At 58.6% G+C, this 22,989-nt stretch overlaps 4 protein-coding genes across 10 annotated transcripts in view; 1 reads left to right on the forward strand and 3 right to left on the reverse strand.

The window, feature by feature from the left end:
* Nucleotides 1-56: 56 nt before the first annotated feature.
* RPL36 (ribosomal protein L36) lies at nt 57-1,079 on the reverse strand. The gene is made up of 4 exons (XM_045776704.2): nt 992-1,079; nt 719-813; nt 277-411; nt 57-191 (listed from the first exon to the last, which is right to left on the reverse strand). The coding sequence occupies exons 2-4, from the start codon at nt 809-811 to the stop codon at nt 102-104; spliced, it is 318 nt and encodes a 105-aa protein (XP_045632660.1). The 5' UTR covers nt 812-813; nt 992-1,079; the 3' UTR covers nt 57-101.
* A 2,197-nt stretch (nt 1,080-3,276) lies between these two features.
* Nucleotides 3,277-7,769, reverse strand: HSD11B1L (hydroxysteroid 11-beta dehydrogenase 1 like). 4 transcript variants are annotated; one of them, XM_045776719.2, is made up of 8 exons: nt 7,496-7,769; nt 5,679-5,772; nt 5,462-5,592; nt 4,734-4,845; nt 4,271-4,362; nt 4,002-4,095; nt 3,703-3,868; nt 3,277-3,622 (listed from the first exon to the last, which is right to left on the reverse strand). In XM_045776719.2, exons 2-8 carry the CDS (start codon nt 5,749-5,751, stop codon nt 3,427-3,429), a joined length of 864 nt encoding a protein of 287 aa, XP_045632675.1. In that variant the 5' UTR covers nt 5,752-5,772; nt 7,496-7,769; the 3' UTR covers nt 3,277-3,426. The 4 variants fall into 4 exon arrangements, with proteins under 4 accessions (XP_045632675.1, XP_087723489.1, XP_087723491.1 ...); XM_087867363.1 differs by lacking the exon at nt 4,271-4,362 and having other exon boundaries at nt 4,002-4,193; XM_087867365.1 differs by lacking the exon at nt 4,734-4,845 and having other exon boundaries at nt 5,462-5,588; nt 7,496-7,766.
* A 408-nt stretch (nt 7,770-8,177) lies between these two features.
* Nucleotides 8,178-10,074, forward strand: MICOS13 (mitochondrial contact site and cristae organizing system subunit 13). The gene is made up of 4 exons (XM_045776721.2): nt 8,178-8,328; nt 9,026-9,203; nt 9,401-9,452; nt 9,838-10,074. The coding sequence occupies exons 1-4, from the start codon at nt 8,300-8,302 to the stop codon at nt 9,933-9,935; spliced, it is 357 nt and encodes a 118-aa protein (XP_045632677.1). The 5' UTR covers nt 8,178-8,299; the 3' UTR covers nt 9,936-10,074.
* A 4,334-nt stretch (nt 10,075-14,408) lies between these two features.
* The window catches only part of SAFB (scaffold attachment factor B), a 37,234-nt gene continuing 28,653 nt past the window's right edge, over nt 14,409-22,989 (reverse strand). For 2 of the 4 annotated variants that reach the window (XM_087867367.1, XM_045776745.2), the window contains 8 exons: nt 22,868-22,974; nt 20,166-20,456; nt 18,901-19,038; nt 18,648-18,690; nt 15,690-15,808; nt 15,303-15,403; nt 14,853-14,919; nt 14,409-14,744 (listed from right to left, as the gene is read on the reverse strand). In XM_087867367.1, coding sequence (XP_087723493.1) covers nt 14,615-14,744; nt 14,853-14,919; nt 15,303-15,403; nt 15,690-15,808; nt 18,648-18,690; nt 18,901-19,038; nt 20,166-20,456; nt 22,868-22,974 — 996 coding nt within the window. In that variant the 3' untranslated portion in view covers nt 14,409-14,614. Of the gene's footprint in view, nt 14,745-14,852; nt 14,920-15,302; nt 15,410-15,689; nt 15,809-18,647; nt 18,691-18,900; nt 19,039-20,165; nt 20,457-22,867; nt 22,975-22,989 lie in introns of all 4 variants that reach the window. The other 2 variants (XM_087867366.1, XM_045776744.2) reach the window with 1 other exon arrangement.

Raw genomic sequence — 22,989 nt, forward strand, 5'->3', positions numbered from 1 at the left:
AACCCCGACCAGCACGACATCCCCAAATTCCAAAAAGGCTTTATTGCACGACATCCCCAAATTCCAAAAAGACTTTATTACACAGGAGGGAGGGGGGGGGTTCAGTCCTTCTTGGCCGCTGCTTTCCGCATGGCGGCCAGGACGTTGCTCAGCTCCTCTCTCTTCCTCTTGGCACGGATGTGTGTCCCCACCTGCCGGGCAAGGAGGGCACTCAGTCGGCGCCCCCAGTCCCAGCCCTGCCCCTCGCCCTGCCCTTAGCCGCGCCGGGGCACCTACCCTTTTCTTGATGAACTTGAGGGCGCGCTTGTCCTTGGAGACCTTGAGCAGCTCCATGGCTCGCCGCTCGTACGGGGCGAAGCCGCACACCTCTCGGATCATGTCCCGCACGAACTTGGTGTGCTTGGTGAGGCGCTGGGGAGAGGGGAGGCCGTCAGGGCGAGGCGCTCCGAGCCTGCGCCGCCCGGGGCAACAACGCAGGCGTGCAACCCCTCACCCGCCTTTCCACGCCGGGCGCCCCTGCCTGGGCCGGGACCTCCTCCGCCGACGGCCTCGGCTCTCCGCGCCCCAGCCTCGAGCCAGCGGCCGGGTGCGCTCAGGCGGCCGTTCGCCGCGCGGGCGATTCCCAGGGGTGTCCACCCTCCGCCGGGACCGCCGCCGGCCCCGCGCTCCGCCGCTCTCCCCGCCAACACGCCCCCCGACCGCGCGCGCCCGCACTCACCCCGCGGCGGCGGCTGTGCCTCGGCTTGCTCACGTTCTTAGTCACCTTGTGGCCCTTGTTGAGGCCCACGGCCATAGGGTAGCGCAGAGCCATGGCTGCAGACAGGCGTGGGGAGAGGGAAGTGGAAGAGAGTCCGCGCTCGGCCCCCGCCGCCCGGAACCCCGCGCCCGACTCCCCCGGACTCGCTCGCGGCGCGCAGCCAGACCCCTGGGCCGCACCGGGGCCCCGGAGTCCGGATGGCAGCAGATCCTACTCGCCCGGTGCCCCACTAACCTGCTGTTCTTCAATGGCTCCCGCGGCGGAAGGGCTGTCGCCCCGCGGAACTCTGGGCTATCTAGCTTCCGCGGGTCGAGCGGGCCAGAGAGGCAGGAATGCCGCGCGCTCCCCCTGGCGGCTGGAGGCCCTGCGTTCTCCATGCGCATGCGCTAACCATCTCCCTGTGCATGTGCGTTTACACCACCCAGCCGAAACTAGCCTTAGCCGGGGTTGCAGTAATGCCCTTGTCGGTGGTTTGAGAGTTCGAATCCTACTTCTGCAGCTTGCTGGCTGAAATCCCACCTAGGCCGCTAGCTTAGGGACCCTGCGCCAGGGACTTCAGCGCGCAGTACTTGAATTTCCTCATGTATAGAATGAGGACAATAAGGGGCGCCTGTGTTGCTCAGTCGGTTAGGCACTCTGCCTTCGGCTCAGGTCATGATCCCAGGGTCTTGGGATCAAGGCCCGCATTGGGTTCCTTGCTCCTGAGGAGCCTGTTTCTCTCTCCTCCCTGCTCATTCTCTCTCAAATAAATAAATAAAAATCTTAAAAATCTTTATTAGAATGAGGTCAATAATAGTGCCTATTCCAAACTGTTCAAATAAGATATAATGGTACTTGACAGAAAATAAAACTTCCATAAACAGATATTGGCTTCATTCTATATGACACCAAACTCTGTTAGAACTGATGAAGGCGATTTGGTAGAGTATCCCCTGATGGCGTTTGATATAATTTGATGTAATTTTTGGTGGTGCAGGGACATGGTAGAAACAAATATATCTTTTCTTTTTTTCTTCTGGTTTTTACCTTTCAATCCTACTTATACCCAAATGATGGTTCCCATCTGGGGCTAGTCTCTTTGGGGTTAACCCTTCTAACACTTGCTAGTTCTAAAGCCTTGCACAGCCAACAGTAGCTAGCATTTTGTAATACTGTATTTATTCTACAGTTTTTATCTGTACCGTTGCTTTTTCTTTATGCAAACCACACTAATTTACCATTTTAGGGAGTGGAAGTGTCGATTTTCAGTAATTGATATAAACGTCAGTGATGTGCAGATAGATATAGCCCACACTTTGTTTAAAGTCCCTTTTCAGGGGCGCCTGGGTGGCACAGCGGTTAAGCGTCTGCCTTCGGCTCAGGGCGTGATCCTGGAGTTCTGGGATCGAGCCCCACATCAGGCTCTTCTGCTATGAGCCTGCTTCTTCCTCTCCCACTCCCCCTGCTTGTGTTCCCTCTCTCGCTGGCTGTCTCTATCTCTGTCGAATAAATAAATAAAATCTTTAAAAATAAATAACTAAATAACTAAATAAATAAATAAAAATAAAGTCCCTTTTCAGAATCCCAGCTCCTGCCACGGACTTCCTTCTTCTCTCTCTCTCTCTTTTTTAAAAGACTTTATTTATTTGAGAGAGAGAGGGCACACAAGCAGGGAGGAGGATCAAAGGGAGAGGGAGAAGGAGACTCTCTGCTGAGCAGGGAGCCCGATGCAGGGCTCGATCCCAGCACCCTGGGATCATGACCTGAACCGAAGGCAGATACCTAAACCACTGAACCACCCAGGCGCCCCTTCCTCCCTCTCTCTAAGCAAAGGAAACAATGGTAACACCAACTTCCAGTTGTGAAGATGCCATGATATCGGTAATGTCAAGGGCTTAGTGACTGATACACATTATCATTATTGGCGCACAAACCACCTACTTCAAACCGCAAACAAGGTCTTTGGCCCACAGTCAGTACCTTTCCTTCCACCGCTGACTTCCCGCATGAGATCTACCTCTCTCAGCCTCCATTTCTCCACTGTTAAATAGGGTGGAGAAGTCTGCTCCCCGTACACGTATCCCTCTTTACCCACCTGCCACCAGCCAACTGGAAAAACTAAGCGATGTGAACGATCTATGTGCAAGGGAAGGATTTTTATTATCAAACAGAAGGTGGGTCCAGCCCAGAACACATTCTTTCCCTCCTCCCCCACCTCAGACGCCCATGGCAGGTGGACAGTTTGAAGGCTGTCCCCTGCTTGGGGGGAGGGTAGGGGGACCCTCCAAGGTTGAGTGAGTGGAAAGAAGAGACCAGGGATGCACTGGTTCCGGGCTGGGAGAGAGACAGGGTTCCCAGGGTGCCCTGTCTGACAGGGCCAGGGGCCTGGGCAAGTCACACCACCTCTCTGAGCCTCAACTTTCTCATCCGCAAAATGTTAGCAGCAACCGTGTCACACCTAGGGTGGCCCCGAAGACTGCGGTAAGGCCTTCCAAGTCGCTGACAGGGTGCCGGGCCCACATCAGCACCTGCACACCCGGCGTTGTGACTGTTTCCAGGGGCTGGCAGTTCTTCTCGGTTTTCCTTTTCTGTCTTGATGACTCCGTCTTGAGCCACGGCCACCAGCTCAGAGGCGTCTCGGTTCGTGTCGCTGCTCTGGAGGAGGATGAGGGAGTGCCACCCCCAGCAGCTCAGGCGGCCGCGGCGGCGGTGACGTTGAGCTCCTGGCGGATGAACCAGGCCCTTGGGTGCGGCAGCCATCCCCGGAGCAGGCCGAGCAGGTGGAGGCGCCGCGGGTAGAAGACGCCAGGGGCGCGTGTGGCGCCGCCTCGGATCACCGCCAGCGCGGCCTTGGGCCCTGGGGCCGCCTTGGCCCTCGCGACGCCCCTGGGGACAGGAGGGTGCGGTGGAGACTGCGGTTGGGCGGCCCCCCGCAGCCCCCTGCCCCTGAAGGCCCCAGGCCTCACCTGACTCCCTCGGCAGTCGAGGCGCGATCCCGGAGGCCCAGGACACACATGGTGATGGCCACGTTCACGTCCTGCACGTCCAGCTCCCGCCGCAGTGAGCCGAAGAAGCCGTCCAGCGCGAACTTGGCCGCCGAATACGGGCTGGAGAAGGATGTGGGCACATGGCCTAGGAGCGCGGGAGGGCAGCAGCTGAGTGACCACACGGCGCTCCCCCTCCTCCAGGGAGCCTTCCTGCCCTCTCCAGGCTCAACCGCCCCGAGTCCTGTGGCCTCCCGACTCCCCGCCCCGCGGGCACGCACCGAGCAGCGAGGACACGACCACCAGAGAGCCTTTGCTGTCTGTCAGGCTGGGCAGCGCCAACGAAGTCAGCTGCACGTAACTCAGGAAGTTCACCTGGAGGTGGCGACTACGAGTCACCGCGTCGCGGAGAAACTCGAGCCCGGGAGAGGCGGGGCCTTGATGCGGTGGGCGGAGCCTGGGAGGGGCAGGACCTGAGGTGGGAAAGGGGGGGGAGGGTGGAACCTGGGGATAGGAGGGATGGGGCGCTGGGCGCGGTGGGGCGGGGCACCTGCAGGAGCCAGCGTGTCGCCTGGACGCTCCGGGACCGCGTGCCTGCCGGGGTGGCGCCGAGGTGGTTCAGCACGAGGTAATCCAGCCCTCCTGGCCCGGAGAGGCCCATCAGCAAGGAGCTGGTCCTTGAGGCTCCGCCCCTGGGCCCGAAGAGACCCCGCCCCTGGCCCCGTCACCTTGAACTAGAGAAGCTCCGGCCAGAGCACTGACCCAGTGAGTTCCGCCCCGGGTAGCTCCCCGCCTAACATCAAAGAGACCGGGTCCTACTCCCTGGATCCTGCCAGGCTTCGTCCCCGATCCAATAAGGCCCAGTCTAGGGTTCCGCCCCCTAGAAGCAATGAGGCTCCACCCCCTCCCCGGACACATAAACCTCCGCCCACCGACTACCACGGCCCCACCCCTTTCGGGTCCTGCCCCTAAGGCCTAGGCCACAGTTCCAGAGTCGAGGCCCCGCCCCTCACCCAGCTTGTCCAGCGCAAACTGCACCACGCGCCCGGGCACCTCAGGGGAGGCCATGTCCGCAGCGATGAAGAAGACCTTGGGAGCGCCCAGCTTCCGGCAGTTCCCTACCACCTGGGGGGGCCAGAGCTGCCCGTGGGCCCGTCCACCCCAGCTGGCCTCCCCTCCACCTGCTAGACCACTGGGGCCCCAGCCTCAAGCCCCCTTCCCAACTCTGAGCTTCAGGCGACATCCAGCATTATTCCCAAAGCTCTGCCGCTGGGATCGCAAACTGGCAGCCTGGGGGCCCAAATCGGCCACATTTTATTTGCGCAATACCAACATTTAAAACTCAGGAGGTTTCATGTAAATCTCGAGATTTCTGGCCTCTCTAGAAATTTTGCAAGGTTTGTCGCCAAGAACTGTCCATTTCCTTGGAGCCACAATGGGCTGCTGCTCAGGAGGGTCCCCCCACCCCTCTTTTGAGTTTGAGAACGCTGGCTTTCAGCACAGGCTTTGGACACCACCATAACCCCGGTTTTTGAGGAACACTCCCTGTCTTACTGCATCAACCCCACACCGTAACCCACGAGAAGGTACTTTCACTGTCTCCGTTTTGCAGATGAGGAATCTAAGGCTCAGAGGTTAAGCTACTTGCCTAAAGTCACACAGGAAGCCTGGATCTTTAAACCCAGGCCTCGTTTTCCAGCCAGTCCCGCCCCACCATTCAACTGGAAATGGGCTGTCTCACCTTCTGCAGGAGGGCCTCGGTGTGGGCTGTGAGCACGAGGTGGGAGCCCAGGCGAGCGTAGTGATACGCCAGCTCCTCCCCAACGCCTGCGCTGGCCCCGGTCAGCAGCACGCGGGCTCCCTGGAGGCTAGCTAGCAGGGTGCGGGGCTGGTCAACCTTGGGGGGGGGCACCGGAAAGCTGGCCCAGTTCCTCCGTCCCCCACCTCCAGGCACTCACCAGGGTCGAAGTTGTCATCCCAATAGTAGGAGAAGAACAGGGCCCCCAGCCCGGTGAGGAGGAGAACCTTCATGGCCCGCCCCGGGTCTGCAGGCTATAGCGGGGGAGAGGACAGCAGGCACAGGCCCGGCCCCCGGCCAGCCCCATTTCCCCAACTGTGATTTGTTTATTGAAGACGTTCCAGGCCCTGCCCTCTCTCCTCCATCTCCACAGCCACCTCCTGGTCCAGGTCAGCACATAGCTTCCCCTGGCCTCTTCCGGGCTTTCTCGCTCCTCGAAGCAGCCAAATTACATCTTGCCTCCCCCTGCTGAAAATCCTCCCCATTTCATTTAGGACAAAAGCCAGGCTCCTTGAGGGTCAAAAAGGCCCTGCACAGACCAGCCCCTCTGGCTTGCTCTGCTGTTTGTCCTGCCCGCCTCTTCACTGTTCCTCAAAACCAGCCAGTCCCCATCCTGCCTCAGGGCCTTTGCACGGGCTGTTGCCTCTGCAGGGAATGCTCTTCCCAAATAGAACTCAATGAGTTGCTCTCTCACTTCTTTGAAGTCAGCGCAAAACTGACCTTCTCCAAGGGAAATTCCCTGACCGCCTTTTCTAAAGCGCCTCCTGGTCCCTCTCCCTCCCTTGCCTCCCTCTACAACTTCCATCCTCTCAGCACTTGCCACAACCTGAAATTACCCTCACGATTTGTTACATGTTCACTGTCCCTCTCTCCTCCTAGACTGTCAGCTCCAGGAGGCAGGAAGGAAAGGGAAACCTGCTGCTGCTTTGTTCACTGCTGCGTCCTCAGGGCCCCAAAGGGTGCCAGCCATGCAGTAGGGGGCTCAACAGACACCAGACTGACCCTGAGTGATATGAGGAACACTGGAGGGAAGTGCTGGAAGGAGGGCAGAAAGACAGCTCTGTCTGGAGACACCCAGAAGGAATCTTAGGGCTCAGATGGAGACACAGGAGCCTGCGTCATCACATAAGATGTGACTTCAGCTGTGAGAGTGGATTTACTTGTTCCAGGGAGAAGGTGAAAGAGAGAAACAGGCCAAGTGCTTAACGTTTGGGGGGTGGGGGTGGGGGGTCATGAATCTTTCCTGAGAAAGGCACAGTCCCATCACATCTTGGGGTTTCTGTCCTCTGAACTCAGGACAAAGAGGAGAGGGAGACTTCCAGCACTGAGAGATGGTGGGGTTGGGGTGTCTTCAGATCCCTAGATCCAGGCCTCAGTCCTTTGCCCCCTTCTGCAAAGTTCCAGCTGTCTCCCCGCTGCCTCCCCCATCCTCCTATTCCCTCCCCCCACCCTATGCTCTTCGGGCAGCCAAAGGGATCTTCCAAAGAAATCTGATGTTCCCCTTCCTGCTCCAAACCCTCTTAGCCACCCATGGAGACCAAGCTCCTCACCTCAGCCCACAATGCCCCTCGGGTCTGGCCCTCGCCCACCTGTCCATCCTCTTCCACCATTACTGTCTATGAATCTTTCTCAGCTCTCAGAAAGGTGAACTCCTCGCCCTTCCCCAGTCATGGGAGCCATCCCACCTCTCCCCACTTTCCAGGGGGAAGCCCGTGGAGCCCCGCAACTTGACCCTCTTCCCACCTTGACCACAGCAGCCAGGCAGGGGGGGTGGGGTCGGGCGGATGAATGGCTGGCTGGCCGTGTGGGTGGATGGATGGATGGATGGACGGATGAAGCAGCCGCCTGCGATGGGGCGGAATTGGGAAAACCAGATCCTCGCAGAAGGTGCTCGTCCCCTGACCTCGCCAGGCCTCAGTTTCCCCTCTGGACAAAAAGGGCGTGCGACGTGCTGCGCGCTCCCAACCTCGCACTCACCCACTCGGGCCTCAGTTTCTCCCACCGTCCAGCGGGGCTGGGGTCCGGGCCTGGGAACCCGGCGCGCGCCCCTCGGAGCTCCCTAAGTGGCCGCGTCCGGCCGGGCCCCCGACCGCGCCCCCTCCCGTAGGGTCCGGGTCACGTGACACTGAGCCCACCTCCTCAGGGGGAGGGGCCTAGCCAAGGGAACTCGGCGCCCGGGCGTTGCCCAGCAACGGCCATCCGCCGGTCTCGCCCTCTCCCAGCCTTGGTCCTGGTCCCGCCCCCTGGACGAAAGCCCCACCCCGGACCAGATCACGTGTCCTAGGGCCCGCCTCCCTCGCACAATTCCGACCTCGCGTTGCCATGACAACCATGTTATTGGCACACTCTTTCTGGCCCTGGGCCCTCAGTCCCCCGCGCGGGCGCGGGTGGATCTCCCGGGCTCCGACATCTTCTTGGGTCACTTTCAGGCCTCACTCTAGACGCCTGACTCCTCTTCCCCCGCCCCCCACACCACCAGGGCCGTCCCAGATCGGACTACATTTCTCAGGAGTCTCGGCGGTTAGGCGAGCTGTCTGGCGCCTCACGGGCCGTGCTGACTCCATTTCCCAGGCAGCTTTGCGGCGGACGGGCTCTGAAGATTACACTTCTCAGAATCCTTTCGCGGTAGGGCTGCCAGGCGTCTCTGACCCGTCGCGTGACTTCGACTCCCGCAGGCCTTTGCGGCCGACTAGGGTGACTACGTTTCCCAGACGCCTCTGCGCCGCTGTCACCGGAAGCGGCGGGCGAGTCGAGTGTCCTTGCGCGCGGAGCGGAGCGACCATGGTCCCCCGAGTGTGGTCGCTGATGAGGTGCGTTGAGCTGCCGGGCGGGCCCCGAGCCCCCGAGAAAGTCCCCTCCTGTGGGCACCCCCTCTGGTTTGCTCCCAGCTGGATCTTCGAATTCCGTGGTGTCAGGTCCCCCATCGGCCCGATGGGGAAACTGAGGTTCAGGCGGGGAGGGGCTTCCCGAGACGTCCTGTCGCCTCCTTCCCGCTTCCCAGCGAGCCCTCGCCTCCTGACTGTGTCGGAGCCCTAGATGCCTCCTCTGTAAGGTGGGAATGCCGCAGGCGCTGTACCCGGAAGTTCATGCATGCCCAGAGCGACATCCAGGAACTGACCAGGGCCACTTGGAAACTCGAGGGTGGCGCGCAGGTCGTGCCTCCCGGGCTGGAAGGAAGAAAGTCAGGGGTCTTAAGTCTTCACGATTCCCTGCTCTGTGTGCGGGATCACCAGTGACCCTTCTTTCTCTCTGGGCCTCAGTTCACCAGTTAAATGGGGCCGAGTAGCTCTGCTTTGCGCAGTGTAGAGTGCTGTGCATAGTAGGCGCCATGCACGCCACCGGGCCCCCTGGATGCCTTGTTCTTCTGTATTAGCTGCCTGGCTTCAGGCGTGTCACTCCTAGGACTGTGGCGCCCTGGAGTCGGACTCCTCCCCTCCGGGGCCTAGGGCCCCTACTGGCCAGCAGTGCCCGAGGAGCTGCTGAGCAGCTGTCCCTCCCTGACCGCAGGTTCCTTATCAAGGGCAGTGTGGCCGGGGGTGCCGTCTACCTGGTGTATGACCAGGAGTTGCTGGGGCCAAGCGACAAGAGCCAGGCTGTCCTTCAGAAGGCTGAGGAGGTAGTTCCCCCAGCCATGTACCAGTTCAGCCAGTACGTGTGTGAGCAGACCGGTCTGAAGATACCCCAGGTACCCTGGGACTGGGAGTGAGGCTAAGGCTTGGTGGGAGGAGGGTGTCAGTTCTGGGGTGGCTTTTGGTCCCTGGTCCCTCCAGCCCTGCTTGGTGTCCTCCGCCCTGGGCTTTGTGCTGCTCTTCCTGCCTCTGGAAGGGGCTGGGGCTGTTGGCTGCGCCCTTCCCTTTTCACCTGCCCCTTCTCTCTTCCCAGCTCCCAGCCCCTCCAAAGTTTAACTTTCACATCCGCGACACCTGGAATTCAGGTAGGCCCTGGTCCCTGTCGTTGGGGGGGTGGCTCCTGATGCCCCCCAGTCTAGCACCCCTTACTACCGCTTCCTGGTCATTCCTTTCCATTGCTCCCCTTGCTGCTCCGTGCAGCTCCCACGGATCTAAAAGAGGACAAGGGGTGGAGATTTCAGGGAGGTCTGAACAAGATGGAGCCTCCTTTGAGGATGGGTCACATTGGAGCTCATCGTGTGACCTCAGACAAGAGGAGGCCCTGCCCCACCTCTGCCTCAGTTTCCCTGTGTGGAATTGTTGGAGCTGGAACTGGTGCCTCGAAAAGCCTTGCAGAGCTAGGGTTTCTGGGGGGCTGGTGTTGGTGGACTGAAGCGGGGGCTGAAGGCGCTGGGCCCTCCCTCTCCACAGGCATCATTATGGTGATGTCGGCTCTGTCGGTGGCCCCCTCCAAGGCCCGTGAGTACTCCAAGGAGGGCTGGGAATACCTGAAGGAGCGAACCAAGTAGCCTGTCAGAGGAGGCCACCTGCCCCGGTCAGGAACAGGGGCAGGGGCACCACAGACCCGGAGACTCCAGACTGGGACTGGGACCCCACTCCAAGGGCAGCTCCCGGCCTTGCCGGCCCAATAAAGGACTTTGGAAGTGCTCCCTGACCCGTGTGCTGGCCCTGGGGACTTGAGGCGGCCTGGCTCGTGCCCAGAGTGCAGGGGCCCAGGCTTCTGGCACCTAGCAGCTCCTCAGGGCCTGACCTTGACCCCAGGCATGGTTCACCCCTTCGCTGTCCAGGGCCCTGCCTGCTGAGTCCCCAGCCTGGTATGGGGATGGGGAGCAGAGACTTGGCCCTGGTCCTCCATAGACTGTGCTCTATGGGTTGAGGAAGTACTGATGGCCAGCCCAGGTTGGGGGTCTCAGCCTGTGGAGCCCAGGGTGGGACATTCTGGAGGTGGGAACTCGGTGGGGTGGGCACAGTTCACCTCTCCGCTGTCCACATGGCCAGGAGTTCCTGTGGCTGCTGAGTCTGCATGTGGCTCAGCTCACTGATCACGTGTCTCGTCTAGTCCTGGCCTTCTCTTGGCTGCTCTCTACCCGCATTCCACCCTCTCGCCACAATCTGGGGATTCCTGGGGACCACAGGCTTCGTGGCCATTACAGTGCGTGGGGGGGGGCTCCCGTATCCACAGAGGTCCTGCCCTCCCAGGGTCCCCTGCTCCCCTGGGGAGGCTTTCCCGCCCCACACTGGTCAGCTGCCTGGTGACCTGAATGTTCTGCCCCACCGGGCTGAAGCTCCACGAGGGTGGGCCCTTGGAGTACTCCCAGCCTGGAGAGCATCCCACCGTGATGGCAGTGGGAGGAAACCTGTGTCCCAGACAAACGGTGGAAGGGGGGCTTGGCTGGGAGCCGGAGACTTGGCCAGGGTGCTGCTCTGGGAGCACAGAGCAGGCCTGGGCAACGGGGCCCTGAGCTGACGTGGGATTCCCTGTTCCTCAGAGTTCTGGGGGTTATGCTGCTTGGTCTGGGGGTAGAGCTCATTGAGGCCCATGAACTAGGAGAGGATGGTGGTTACCTGTGAGGAAAGCAGAGATCAGAAGCCAAGACATCGCCCGGGCTCTCCTGGGATGTGAAGCTGGCGTGTGTCCAAGAGAGGTGTGGGGAGGAGTGTGGGGGAGGATGGTGGCCTGGCCTGGCATGTTTAGGGAGGCAGAGCCCAGAGTGAGCTGTGCCACTCTGCTTTCCAGGAACAGCCTCTGGGTGGGTCTCCCATGCGTGGCACCTGGAGGCCGCCTGGCTCCCTGTGCCGCGCCTGCCCGCTCGTGTGCCGGCTGGGCCACGGCAGGGAGAGGACCAGGTCTAGAGCAAGGGCAGTGTGGGAACATCCCTGATCCTTGGGACTGCCCGGGAGGAAGCCAGCCCGGGTTCAGGGCTGAGACCTGTGACCCACCCCAGCCTGACACCCTCCACTGAGCCCTTCCCACATACCCAGGAAGGAGGCAGATCGTGGGCTCCTTTTACAGAGGGAGAAGGTTGCACGCACGGCCAGGTTCAAACTCGGCTCTGTCCGCCTTGGAGCCCGAGGAGTGAGCTTCAACCCTCCCTGGGGCGCAGGATTTCCAGCTGCCTCACCTGCACGGACCCAGTCCTGGGCCTTCGAAAACAGGAGGGTTTGCGCGCAGGGCACCCGAAGCTGGGGCTCCGGCATATGCTCCACAAGGTCCTTGAGGCCTCGTGACCCTGCCATTGTCATTACCACCATTTTACAGAGTGAGGATGACCTGGGGGGGTTGGGGAGAGACCTGCCAGGGTCACCCTGCCACACTCTGAACAACTCCCGGCGATGCCCACAAGAAGGGAAACCAGCCGCTGTAGGTCAGTGAAGAGTCACTCTAGGAACATGCTCGGCCCTTCCAGCCCCCCTCACCACATCCGGGTGGCCGAGCCTGCAGCTCCATGAACTTGGCAGTGGCGTGCTGGGCTTTGGGGAGCCCTTGGCAGTAGCGCTGCTCCCAAGAGCAACTGCAGCCCCCGCAGGACGCACCTGTGTCAGGGGTGGAGGGGGATGTGAAGGGGGGCCTCTGGAGAAGCAGAGATGGCTGGGTGTGGGGCCAGGGCCGCCGGGGAGGCGGGGGTTCGGGGAGCACCTGGCCCTGCGCACCACACAGGTGTGCAGGGAGGGATGGGGCAGGGGCTCGTGGCTTACAGCCGAGGGGCCAGGCCGATGGATGCACCTGTCGGAGAGCACAGCAAGCAGGGCTGGTTCATCTCATAGAGGTCATCGTACAGACGTGACCCAGACATCCCGAGGGCACCCCTGCCCCCAGGCCCCACTCTTGGGAGTTGCTGGGGCCTCAGGCGGCTCCAAGCCCTCAGGATCCCTCAGTAGCTCTGCGGAGCCGCCCCCAAGCCCTAGGTTTGTTAACACTGTTGGCCCTGCCACCTCTGCTTTCTGGATGGCTCTCAGCTTCCCGTGTGTTTTGGGGCTTGGGGGGGGGGGTCCCCTGAAACAATTTAAGCTCTGGTGTGTAGCCATTGCCCACATGGCCCCAGCCACCAGCCCAGAGACTATGGTGCCATTCTCAATCCCCCTCCATCCCCTGTGCAGTCAGACTCAAGTTCCTCTGTCTGCTTGAATCCATCACCAAGACCACCTCCCTGGTCTTCCCACCTGCCCCCTTCCATCCATTTCCCCAGCTCTGAGTCTGATGATGTATGTCACTGCCCTAGTCAGAAACCTTCTATGGCTCCCTGCTGCCCTCTCCTTGAGCCCAGACTCCTTGAAGGGGCCTCTGTTCCCAGGCACAGTTGGTTTTCACCACCGGCCTTGGCACTCAGCTCCTGCGCTCTTTCACTGGGCCGTCCTTCCTCCTGACTCCTGCTCTTCCTGCCCACAGCTCAGCGGCTGCCTCCTCGGGAAAGCCTCCCCTGGAGCCCTTCCTCCCCCAGGCTGAGTCAGACACCCCCTCTGGGCCTCCTGACCGCCCCGTGGGTGTCCCATTGTGGCACTTGCTGCTCGGGGGCAGGATCACCCCACCTCAGCAACACACAGGTTTGGGACCAAGGCCAGGCACTGTAGGTGTCGAACAGCACCCCTGCCTCCACCCCGAAACACCAGCAGCACCCTGTCCCCCTGGTCGGGACAGCTACAGATGTCTCCAGGTGCTGCCAGGTGTCTGTCCTGTGGGGACAGTCACCCCAGCTGACCACCACTGCCTTGGGAGGTCGTATTAGTTTCCCAGGACAAAGGACCACAACACACATTGATTAGATCACAGATCTGGAGGCCAGAAGTCCAACGTGGGTCTCACTGGGCTAAATGCAGGTATGGACCGGGCTGCTCTTTCTGGAGGCTCCAAGGGGAGTTACCCTTTCCGGCCTTTTCCAGCTTCAAGAGACCACTGCACTCCTTGGCAAGAGAGCCCTTCATCTTCAAAGCCAGCCTGCAGCCTTTCTGTCCGCAGCTCCTCCAGCTCCCCCACCTCCCTGCTCCCCCCAGAAGGACCCTGGGCCCAACTGGATAACCCTGGATGATTCTCTGCCTCCAGGTCCTTAATGAATCCCGGCTGCAAAGCCCCTTTTGCCACGGTAGGTGCCATGCGTACAGGTTCCAGGGAATAGGGTGGGGACACCTCTGGCCCCTTCAGGAGGGGGTTATTTGGCCCACCACAGAGTCTGAAGGCTGGGTCACCTGTCTGTCTTCCCCCAGACAGGGCTGGAGTCCACTCTGATGTGTCAGAAAGGGAGGCAACCATCTCGCTTCCACAGACCAAGAGGCAGAAGGCCTCCGTCACCATGGCTCCCCTGGACGGGTGGCCCTGACCTCCCTCCCCAACACTACAGCCAGACGGGGGCAGGGGGGCGGGCGGGCGGGCGGGCGGCAGAGACGGAGTCTGGGGCTGACCCGGGGAGGGAGCACACTGCTGTCAGATCTTACCCCACTGGGATACAGTCCCACTTAGCAGATCCTAGGAGTCAAAGCCCCAGACACAGGGAGTCCATGGTGGGCGTGGGGGCGGGGGAGTGTGTGTAGCAGGGACGGTTGGGGTTGGGGAAGATGAAAGGTTCTGCAGACGGGTCAGTGATGGCCGCACAGCAGCATGCCAATACCAATGCCACCACTTAAAAATGGTTAGAATGGGAAATTTCACATTCTGTGTATTTTACCACATTAAAAAAAAAAAAGTACGGCGGCCTGTTTAGCAAGGGCTGCGTGCGTCATGGACATGGAGGCAGAGTGTGGGGGACAGAAACACCTGAGGTACGTCAAAGGGCCCAGGAGGGGAAGAGGGACCAAGCGGCCACGATCCCACGAACTCCGGGCCCGGGCTCACAAAGGCTGGGAGTGTGCGCTGTCCGCAAAGGGCTTCTGGGAACCCTAACCGCCCCTTAAGGCTGCCCTTCGCCCTTCCCTGAAGGAAGAGCCATGGCTCAGCAATGCCAAATACGATTTACACAAAGAGGTGAAATAAAAAGAGAAAACGCTTTAAATAAAGGGTATGTGAACAGAAACACATTTATTACAAAAAAAACAAAACCAAAAAAAAAAAAAAAGGAACAAAAGAAACACAAAAACATTCACATTGTATTGAGCTACAATATGGCAGCAGATAAAAAAAATATTGTACAGAGTTTAAGGTAACTCCTAACAAAACACACTCGTGTTGCCGCGTGACAGAACAGAGGGGTCCAAGCACTCAGTAGCGGCGAGTGAAGCGGGTGTCGCTGGGTCGGCTCCCCCGGTTCTGTCCTCCAAAGCCCCCTTGCATGCCGCCGCGAGGGATCACGTGGCCCCGTGAGGCTCCACCCGGGGCGAAGCCGCCACGCCTACGACCAACACAGAGCCGCGTCACAGAAGCCTGCCCGGCCGGCACGGTTTCTAACCCTTCCCCAGTGAGCCAGCACGCACAGAGGACACCAGTACGAACATCTTACCCTGACATCCCTCCCCGGTTCATCATGTGACCTGGCCCAGAGTGACCAGACATACTTCTTTCGCCACCTACAAGACAAGAGGTCCGTTTCAAACAGCGCCTCTGAGCGCAGCACGTGCAGCTGAGAGGACCCCAACGCGGGGCTCGTGTGACTCCAGTCCCTTTCCCGAGCCACCCGGCCAACGCAGAACCCGCAGATCCCGGCCGAGGCATCCGCACACGAAAGGGTACGCACCTGCTGTCCTGGCTAAGTCAAGGCAGAGAGGAATGAACCTCACCCAACCCCCCCCCCAAGTCAGTGATGAGCAACACCCTGTGGTCTGACGGAGAGCAGCGAAAGCTCTTCCTGCCCTCAAGCAGCAGGAAGGCTGGCTAAAGCAGGTGCAGCTTGAGCTTTCCAGATGCTTCTCCACAAAGACAGACACACCCCCGGCTGAGGGCCGGTCCTTACCTTGCCACCTCTTGTGGTCCCTGTCTATCATGCCTCCATCAGCAGCACCCTGCCACGCACGGTCATCCTCTATTCTTCGGCCATGGTCCCCCCAGTCACGTCTGCCCCTTGGAAAAAGATATCTCTGATTTGGATTGTCCTCCTCTCTGCCTTTTAGAGTAGGATGGATGGTGGGTTTAGCATTGTGTGCCCAGTCCCCATCCCTTTGAGTGGTGGGGGCCTGCGGGCAGCGGGACCTGGCTCTCGATCCAAGGTTGCTCGGCTCTGAGGCGGCCCCAGCCGAGGCCAGTGCGCTGGGTCAGGGGCCGAGGGTCCTCAGTCGGACACATCAATCCTGCCGGCAGCGTGTGAGGCCCACGCAAGCAGGGTGGGGTGCAGGACACATACCTGGGTGGAGGAGGCAGCCCCCGGCCCTCGCTGATCCTCTTGTCAGAGCCATATCCGCCCCACCCGTCGCGGGAGTCCCGCCCGTGGCGCTCTGGTCCTCCGTGCCGTTCGGGGTAATGCTGGATGTTAAAGAGCCAAACAAAAAGCAAGCTTCGGTATGGAGCCTGGATCCCGAGGCCGCTGGGGCAACAAGCTAACAGTGACAATGACAATAGCTCAGAAATGCTGCCAAGCACGCCACCCGCGGTCTTGTGCCACCCAGGCCTTTTAGCCTGCACAACAGCCATGTCCCCTAAGTCCACCCGTGGACTAGGTGAGGAAAGTCGAAGAATGGAGTCACAGAACGGAGAAAGAAACTGAGGGCTGAGATTCACCCTAATCCAAGTGGAGAGAATTCGGGCACTAAGGAGAGAAGGACGCTGGGCCTAGTGACTGCCCTGTGCCAAGAACAGACAATGGGTGCCGGGTGCCTGTGCCCCAGCCGCACAGAACCACCAGAGCAGAAGGGCCACTAGGACCCTTTAGCACGACTCATCCTGGACCTGACGCCCCCGGTCAGCCCTCCGCCAGCCACCCTGGGGCTCTGCCTGTGGAAACGGTTTGCCTGGCACAGGCCACACGAATGCCTGACCCTGTTCTAGCAGCATCTGAAGAAAGGATGGAAGAGGGAGCCTCCCACCTAGAAAAAGCTTGTTTTGATTTAAAGATCTGAGAGAGAGAGCATGCATGGGGGGGAGGGGGGAGAATCCCAAGCAGAGTCCCTGCTAAATGCAGAGCCTGACACGGGGCTCCATCCCACGACCTTGAGACCACGACTTGAGCCGAAACCAAGAGTTGGACGCTCCACCGCTGGCGCCCCCCAGGCGCCCCTAGGAAAAGCTGTTTGCAGTAAGTGCCTGCTCGTCCTTCACCTGAATCCTGCCCCTGTGAGCTGGAAGAACGGCTGAGGCTCTTAGGGAGCTGGTAAGATGGCTTTCGTTGCACTGTTGCTCTCCCCGTCCCACAGATCCAACCTGTGGCCCTGGGGTCTTTTGTGCCAGAATCACACTCTAAGTGAGAAGACCTGGAAAGGAGTTCTGGTCATGAAGCCTCTTGGATGAAAGCACTGGCCGCCCTGTTGCTGTTCACATCCATGCTTATCTTACCCATTAAGCCAGGAAGTCCCCGAGGCCGGGGAGCAGGGGGCACGCTCTTACACTGGGAGCCCCAACACCTGTGTCTCCACCACCTGCTTCCCCGGCCCCTCATTCCCAGATGTGTGCAGACATCTCCCTCAACAGAAGGGCGAGGGGCAACTGTACCAGATGGACAAAATACAGCACCATTCCTTCCACGAGCAAAATCAAAAGCCAAAAGGGTCCAAGAAAGCCAGTGCTGCCAAATGGAGCAAGAGCTGCTTAAATGAGTCCCCAAAATAACATTTCCATAAAAAACCTTCAAAACACACCAGCTTTTTAAAAAATTACAGCTTGCGACTTAGACCACTTCCTTTACTTTTAGACAAACACAAATATTTAATAGAGAATAACTGGGACGCCTGGCTGGCTCAGTTGGTGAAGTGTCTGCCTTTGGCTCAGGTCACGATCCTAGCTAGGGTCCTGGGATCGAGTCCCGCATCAGGATCCTTGCTCAGCAGGGAGAACGGGGAGTCTGCTTCTCCCTCTTCCTCTGCCTGCTGCTCCCCCTGCCTGTGTGCGAGTGCAAGCGCTAATGAATAAGTAAAATCTTAAAAACAAAAAAAATCTGTTATCAATGGCCTTCTAAAACCACAAAGCTGACAGAGCACACTTCACACAAAGCCCACTTCTCACTCTCCCTGGTACGTCACCAAGTAGCCACGCTCTTCCGTCTAACCGACCAACCCACGTAAGGGTTCAACAAGACCAGAAAGCCTGTGCCAGCGTCCCGTTCTGCGTCCCTGTCCCCACCTGCCACCCGGGCAGCACTGGTGTCTTATTTAGGACAGTGTGCGTGAGGAGAAACACGCTTCCAGTTTCAGGAGCGCCTGAGCTACTAACGGTGGGCAAGGAGCCCGCAGTGACCGGGAGCTGCACGTGAGGGGCTGTGCTAGCCTGGCTCTCAGCCCGTTCGGTCACACTCCCTTGTGCGGGAGAGAAGCAGCCTCAATTGCACAGCTGGAGACACGCGCTCAGCACAAGTGCTGCCACCAGGATGCGACTCTCTGGTGCTGGTTCCGGAGCCCGGACATTTAACCACCACGATCAAGTTTACAAAAAGAAACGGAAGACCAGGTGTCCGTTCAGCCGCATCTCGCATTTACCTCCAGGAGTAAAGATAAAGGAATCATGCAAGGATTGCTCCGGAGGTGGCAGAAGAACCCCCTCCATCTGGCCAAGGAAGGCAGCCGCCAGCCATGCCCTCAGCAAGAGGGAGGGAGCCGCACAGAGCAGGCTGTGCTAGAGGCAGGGAAAGGATGCCCGCAGGCAGCAATTTTGCCAGCCGTGCCCTGACCGCTGCGCAGCCTTCCCTCAGTCCCCTCGACCTTCCAAGTAAACCCACGAAAGTCCATGCTCTCTGGGCAAGTTCTCAAGCTAAATCTAAGACAGGAAAAGGAACCAATCAAGCCTATTTTCTAATGGGGTCATCCTGCAGAGCACGGGTGTGGCCCAGAGACTGAGCTGCTTGCCCCAGGCGCCGTGGGCAGGCGGACCCCGCCAGCACAGCGCTGCCCGCCCCAGGCGCCCCGGACTTGTATGTGCTCAGCTGTGCAGGGCTCGATCATGCGGCAGAGCCTGTCAGAGGCGCCCAAGGCTCTTTAGCCGTCTGTACAGGGCATCGTTTACTCTATTTAGAGGCGGATAGAACCTCAGGGTCAGGGCCTAAAGAGGCCCGAGGATACAAGACTACACCCCCCAGCTGAGGAGGGAGAAAGCATGCCGAAGGAGAGAGAATCGATCCCACCGCAAAAACTGGATACAACTGGAGTTTCTGACTTACCTGTCCTTCTCTTTCTCCCATCATGGATCTTGAACCTTCTCTCCTGAAAAAGGCAATTTACATAAAAACATTAAGCAAAGAAAAATAGGTCAGTTAGGCCCCCCTAAACATTTCCCAAATGGAAGCCAGGTAATTTGTGCTCTGATGGTTCCAGTGAGCCCGCAAAGCCTAGAAGGGCCGACCCTAGTTCTTCAGCATTCAGAAAGAGAGGAGAACGGTGAGGGGGGGGTGGCGACGGTGGCGGCTGGCTGACCTGTCGACGGAGTGGTCCGGGTATCGGCCCCGGTCCCTGTGGTCAAAGTCGTGGAAGCGGTCTTGGCGGTTGAAGTCAGAGTGGTAGCGCTCATCCAGGGCGGCCCGCTTTGCTTCCGGCCAATAGGCATCGTCTCGCCTGGAAGGGGAAGAAAGGCGTACGTGTAACTTCTCCTCCACCTTCATGACCTCTGGCGGAGCTGGTGAACTGGACCCTCAAACGGTCCTTGGCTCCTATCACTTCACGGAACAAGAATGAACTTTATTAACAGGGTCTCTGCTACACCAGCTGAGAGGGGCTGGCAGGGTGATGTGGGATCCGACTTTAAGACTCCGTGCTATTTCGTCCACCGTGCCCCGCCTCCCCTACACAGAAGAGCGTTGGTTTCCCTGACAGAAGGGCAGGTGGGCACACATGCGCCTCTGCAGGTCGCCTCTGGGAACCGCACACGGCCTCGATCTATCAGGACAGCAAGCTAAAGCCGGGACTGTGAGCTCTCCCTAGCACACGCTCTCTCCTCACATGGGGACGTGACCCAGCAAAGACACCAATGGGAGGACTTTGAGAAACACCTGCAACATACGGTTTCAAAACATTTAGGACCGTAATGGACTCCCAGCATCAGTATTTTGCACAGACGAAGTCCTAAAATAGCTTGAAGGCCCTCAAAAGAAGTCTTGCTGGATATTATACGGGGACCTCTCTAACCCATGCACTCAAGATGACGAATACAAACGGTGGTTTTTCCCAAGTGGGGATGCAGGCAGAAAAGCCTGGATAGGATCAGTGCTGGGACCGCCACCCCCGACTCCCAACAGCAGGGCTGAAATCAGGCCTGCTTTGCACTGGGGCTAACATTTTAGTATTCACATGTCACATCGGTATGTCCGGGAAATAAAAATAATGTTCCGGGAATAAACCAGAACAAATCACTACAATGACAAAGCCTAGAAAGGGGGCCCGAAGGAGGTGCTTCTTGGTCTCTGGCCACCCACTCAGCACTTGCGTGTCACGTGCTGCTCTGGGGATCTGTGCTAGGACTTGAACGTGAGGCTTTACTGGGCAGTGCTTTGTGCAGCCATTTCTCTACTGACCCCTAACCACCTCAGCGTCCTGACGAAGTAAAGGACATCAAACTGGGCTGTAGCACGTACTTGTGCTGCCTTTGAAATAAAAAATTCCTGTTAACATGATTTTGGGGCCCACACCCCAATTCTACACGCCCCGGGCCACCTCTGGGGTGGGCTAAGAGCAGCTCGAATTACCGGCCGTCCACGTCGTAGGGCCTCCGCACCGCAGGCCGCCGCTCCTGCTCGTAGCGCAGCTCCTGCTGGCGCCGCAGCTCCTCGCGCTCGCGGTGGATGCGCTCCTGCTCCCGCCGGCGCTCGTGCTCCACGTGCATGCGCTCGCGCTCCAGCCGCTCCCGCTCCATGCGCTCGCGCTCCAGGCGGTGCCGGTGGAAGGCCAGCCGCTCGCGGGCGATCTCCAGCCGCTCCCGCTCCTCCCGCTCCCACTGCGCCTGCATGCGCTGCTCCCACTCACTGCGCTCACGCACCCTGCGGGAGAGCGGCAGCTGGAGGGGCTGCGGGCCACAGTGCTGGCCGCGCCACCCAGCTGAGCGAGCTGTCAGGACACAGAGCGGCCACTCCCGCCCTGGGGAATGCAGACTGGCCACAGAGCACGGCAGAAATGCGGACTCGGGCGGCGCCTGGGTGGCACAGTCATTAAGCGTCTGCCTTCGGCTCAGGGCGTGATCCCGGTGCTCTGGGATCGAGCCCCACATCAGGCTCCTCTGCTGGGAGCCTGCTTCTCCCTCTCCCACTCCCCCTGCTTGTGTTCCCTCTCTTGCTGGCTGTTTCTCTGTCAGATAAATAAATAAAATCTTTAAAAAAAAAAAAAAAAAAAAAAAGAAATGCGGACTCGGGGATGTGCCACCCCCCACGGGACTCCAGCTCCCGCAGATCCACTGACGAGAGGGCAAGAGCAGCGGCAGGCCTGGGATGCCAGCATGGGCCCCGCTGCCAGCACAGTTCCTGCCCAGAGGGTCATCAGGGCAGGGAGGCACGTGCACGCAGAGGGTCAGCTAGAACAGGAGCTCAGCCTCACTCCCTGAAATGCTTTCTGGAGCTCAACATCTCGTCCCATGAAACAGCCCATTAAAAATAAGCAACGAAACATACTTTTCATAGCAAATTAAGTCTCAGTGAAAACCTCTGCTCCCTAACCCATGAGCTTCGGTGCGTCACCAGGGAATGGGGCCAGGGCACTAGCATCGACGAGCTGACCGACCAGCTGGGGCCCGCAGGGGCCGTGTGAAGCGCCAGCAGGCTGTGCAGGACCCCCACCAGCTCCTCTCTGGCTAGCGACAGCAACTGCACCCCAGTGTACCTCCTGCCGGTCCCTGTACGTGCGACAGCAACGAGCCGGCGGTGATGGCTGCCAGGCTGTCTCCCCCCAGCCCTGGCCACACGCTTACAGATACGTGTTTGTACCTGCAGAAGTATATACTCCGGCCTCACCGCGCCCCTGGCTTAGACTAGAATAGCTACTCCTCTCCCGTGTACTCCTGATACCTAGTGAAGCGAAGCCACGCTGCACGACTTGCGGGGTCCGACCTGTCCCTTCTGGCGACTCTCTTCTGTCTGCTTTCCTGTCAGGTTACCTCTGCCTTAATACACTGATTTCAAATTGTGTCTATTCACATCTCTCATGTGCCTCTCATGTACAGAAGTTACATTTGCATTTAGTTGACTTCTCCTTTGGGACATTTTGGGCCTTCTAAGCCTAAACTCCTGAATATACTTACTTTCACTTTATACGAACATAAACTTCATGTTTACATTCAGTCACCAGTTTATGGTGACTGTTTTGTCACTGATGTGAGCTGGAGACCCAAAGTGCTGTCTGAAGAACAGCCAAGTGACCTGAAGCTCTTTGGGGGAGTCCATCCTTTTGTCACTAGTGAGAAATGTCGCTTTTGACACATCACATTCCCACACGCACATGGGTCAGGTGCGCTGCTCTATTCGCTAGTTACTTCAACAAAAGTGCCTTCTGGGGCACCTCGGTGGCACAGTCGTTAAGCGTCTGCCTTCGGCTCAGGGCGTGATCCCGGCGTTATGGGATCGAGCCCCACATCAGGCTCCTCTGCTATGAGCCTGCTTCTTCCTCTCCCACTCCCCCTGCTTGTGTTCCCTCTCTCGCTGGCTGTCTCTCTCTGTTAAATAAATAAATAAAATCTTTAAAAAAACAAAAACAAAAACAAACAAACAAAAAACCCAAAAGTGCCTTCTGCCCACTGCCTTGCCCTCGGATGCAGGCAGCTGTGAGCGGGGACTGATAAAAACAATGCCCTACCACCTTTACGCGTTCTTACTCTGCCAATATAACTAATGGTTTTTATTTTTTAAGCAAGTTTAGGGGCGCCTGGGGGGCTCAGTCAGTTGAGCGTCCGAGTCTTGGTTTCAGTTCAGGTCGTGATCTCTGGGTCATGAGACCGAGCCCCATGTCGGGCTCCGCGCTCAGCGGGAAGTCTGTCTGATATTCTCTCTCTCTGCTCCCCGCCCGCCCTAGGCGCCCTCTAAAATAAATAAATCTTAAAATAAAAAAAGAACTATTTCTTGACATACAATAAACTAACTCATAACTCTCTCCCTGCATATGTTCTACCGTTTCTCTTTTTCCCTTTCCACAGCTTCTGGAGTACATTGGCTATGTTTGTTAGCACTACTGCCCCACGAAGGCATTCCAACTCTCTGCCACTACCTCCATAATCTTCAAAAAGAAATGGGCTTATCTCATGAGAAGATCATTGGGGAAAAAACCCCACAGGATGAAAGCCAAAGGAGCCAAGAGGTTTAAAGCAATATTCCACAGACAGGGGACTTTGGAAATATCCCCCTAGGATACGATTATAACCAGTCCAGAGATACAAGCAAACCAGTAACACTCCTGGACACAGACTCACCTACGGGACTCGGAGTCTCTCGCCTTCCGAGGCTCTTTGACTTTATCAAAGGACACAACGGACCGCTTCTCTCTGCTGGCTGATTTGCGATCCTGGCTCTTAGAAACCTGGTTCACCAAAAA

This window comes from Ursus americanus, chromosome 14 (genome assembly GCF_024610735.1).
Source record: "Ursus americanus isolate L20-20 chromosome 14, mUrsAme1.1.p, whole genome shotgun sequence".
Classification (NCBI taxonomy): domain Eukaryota; kingdom Metazoa; phylum Chordata; class Mammalia; order Carnivora; family Ursidae; genus Ursus; species Ursus americanus.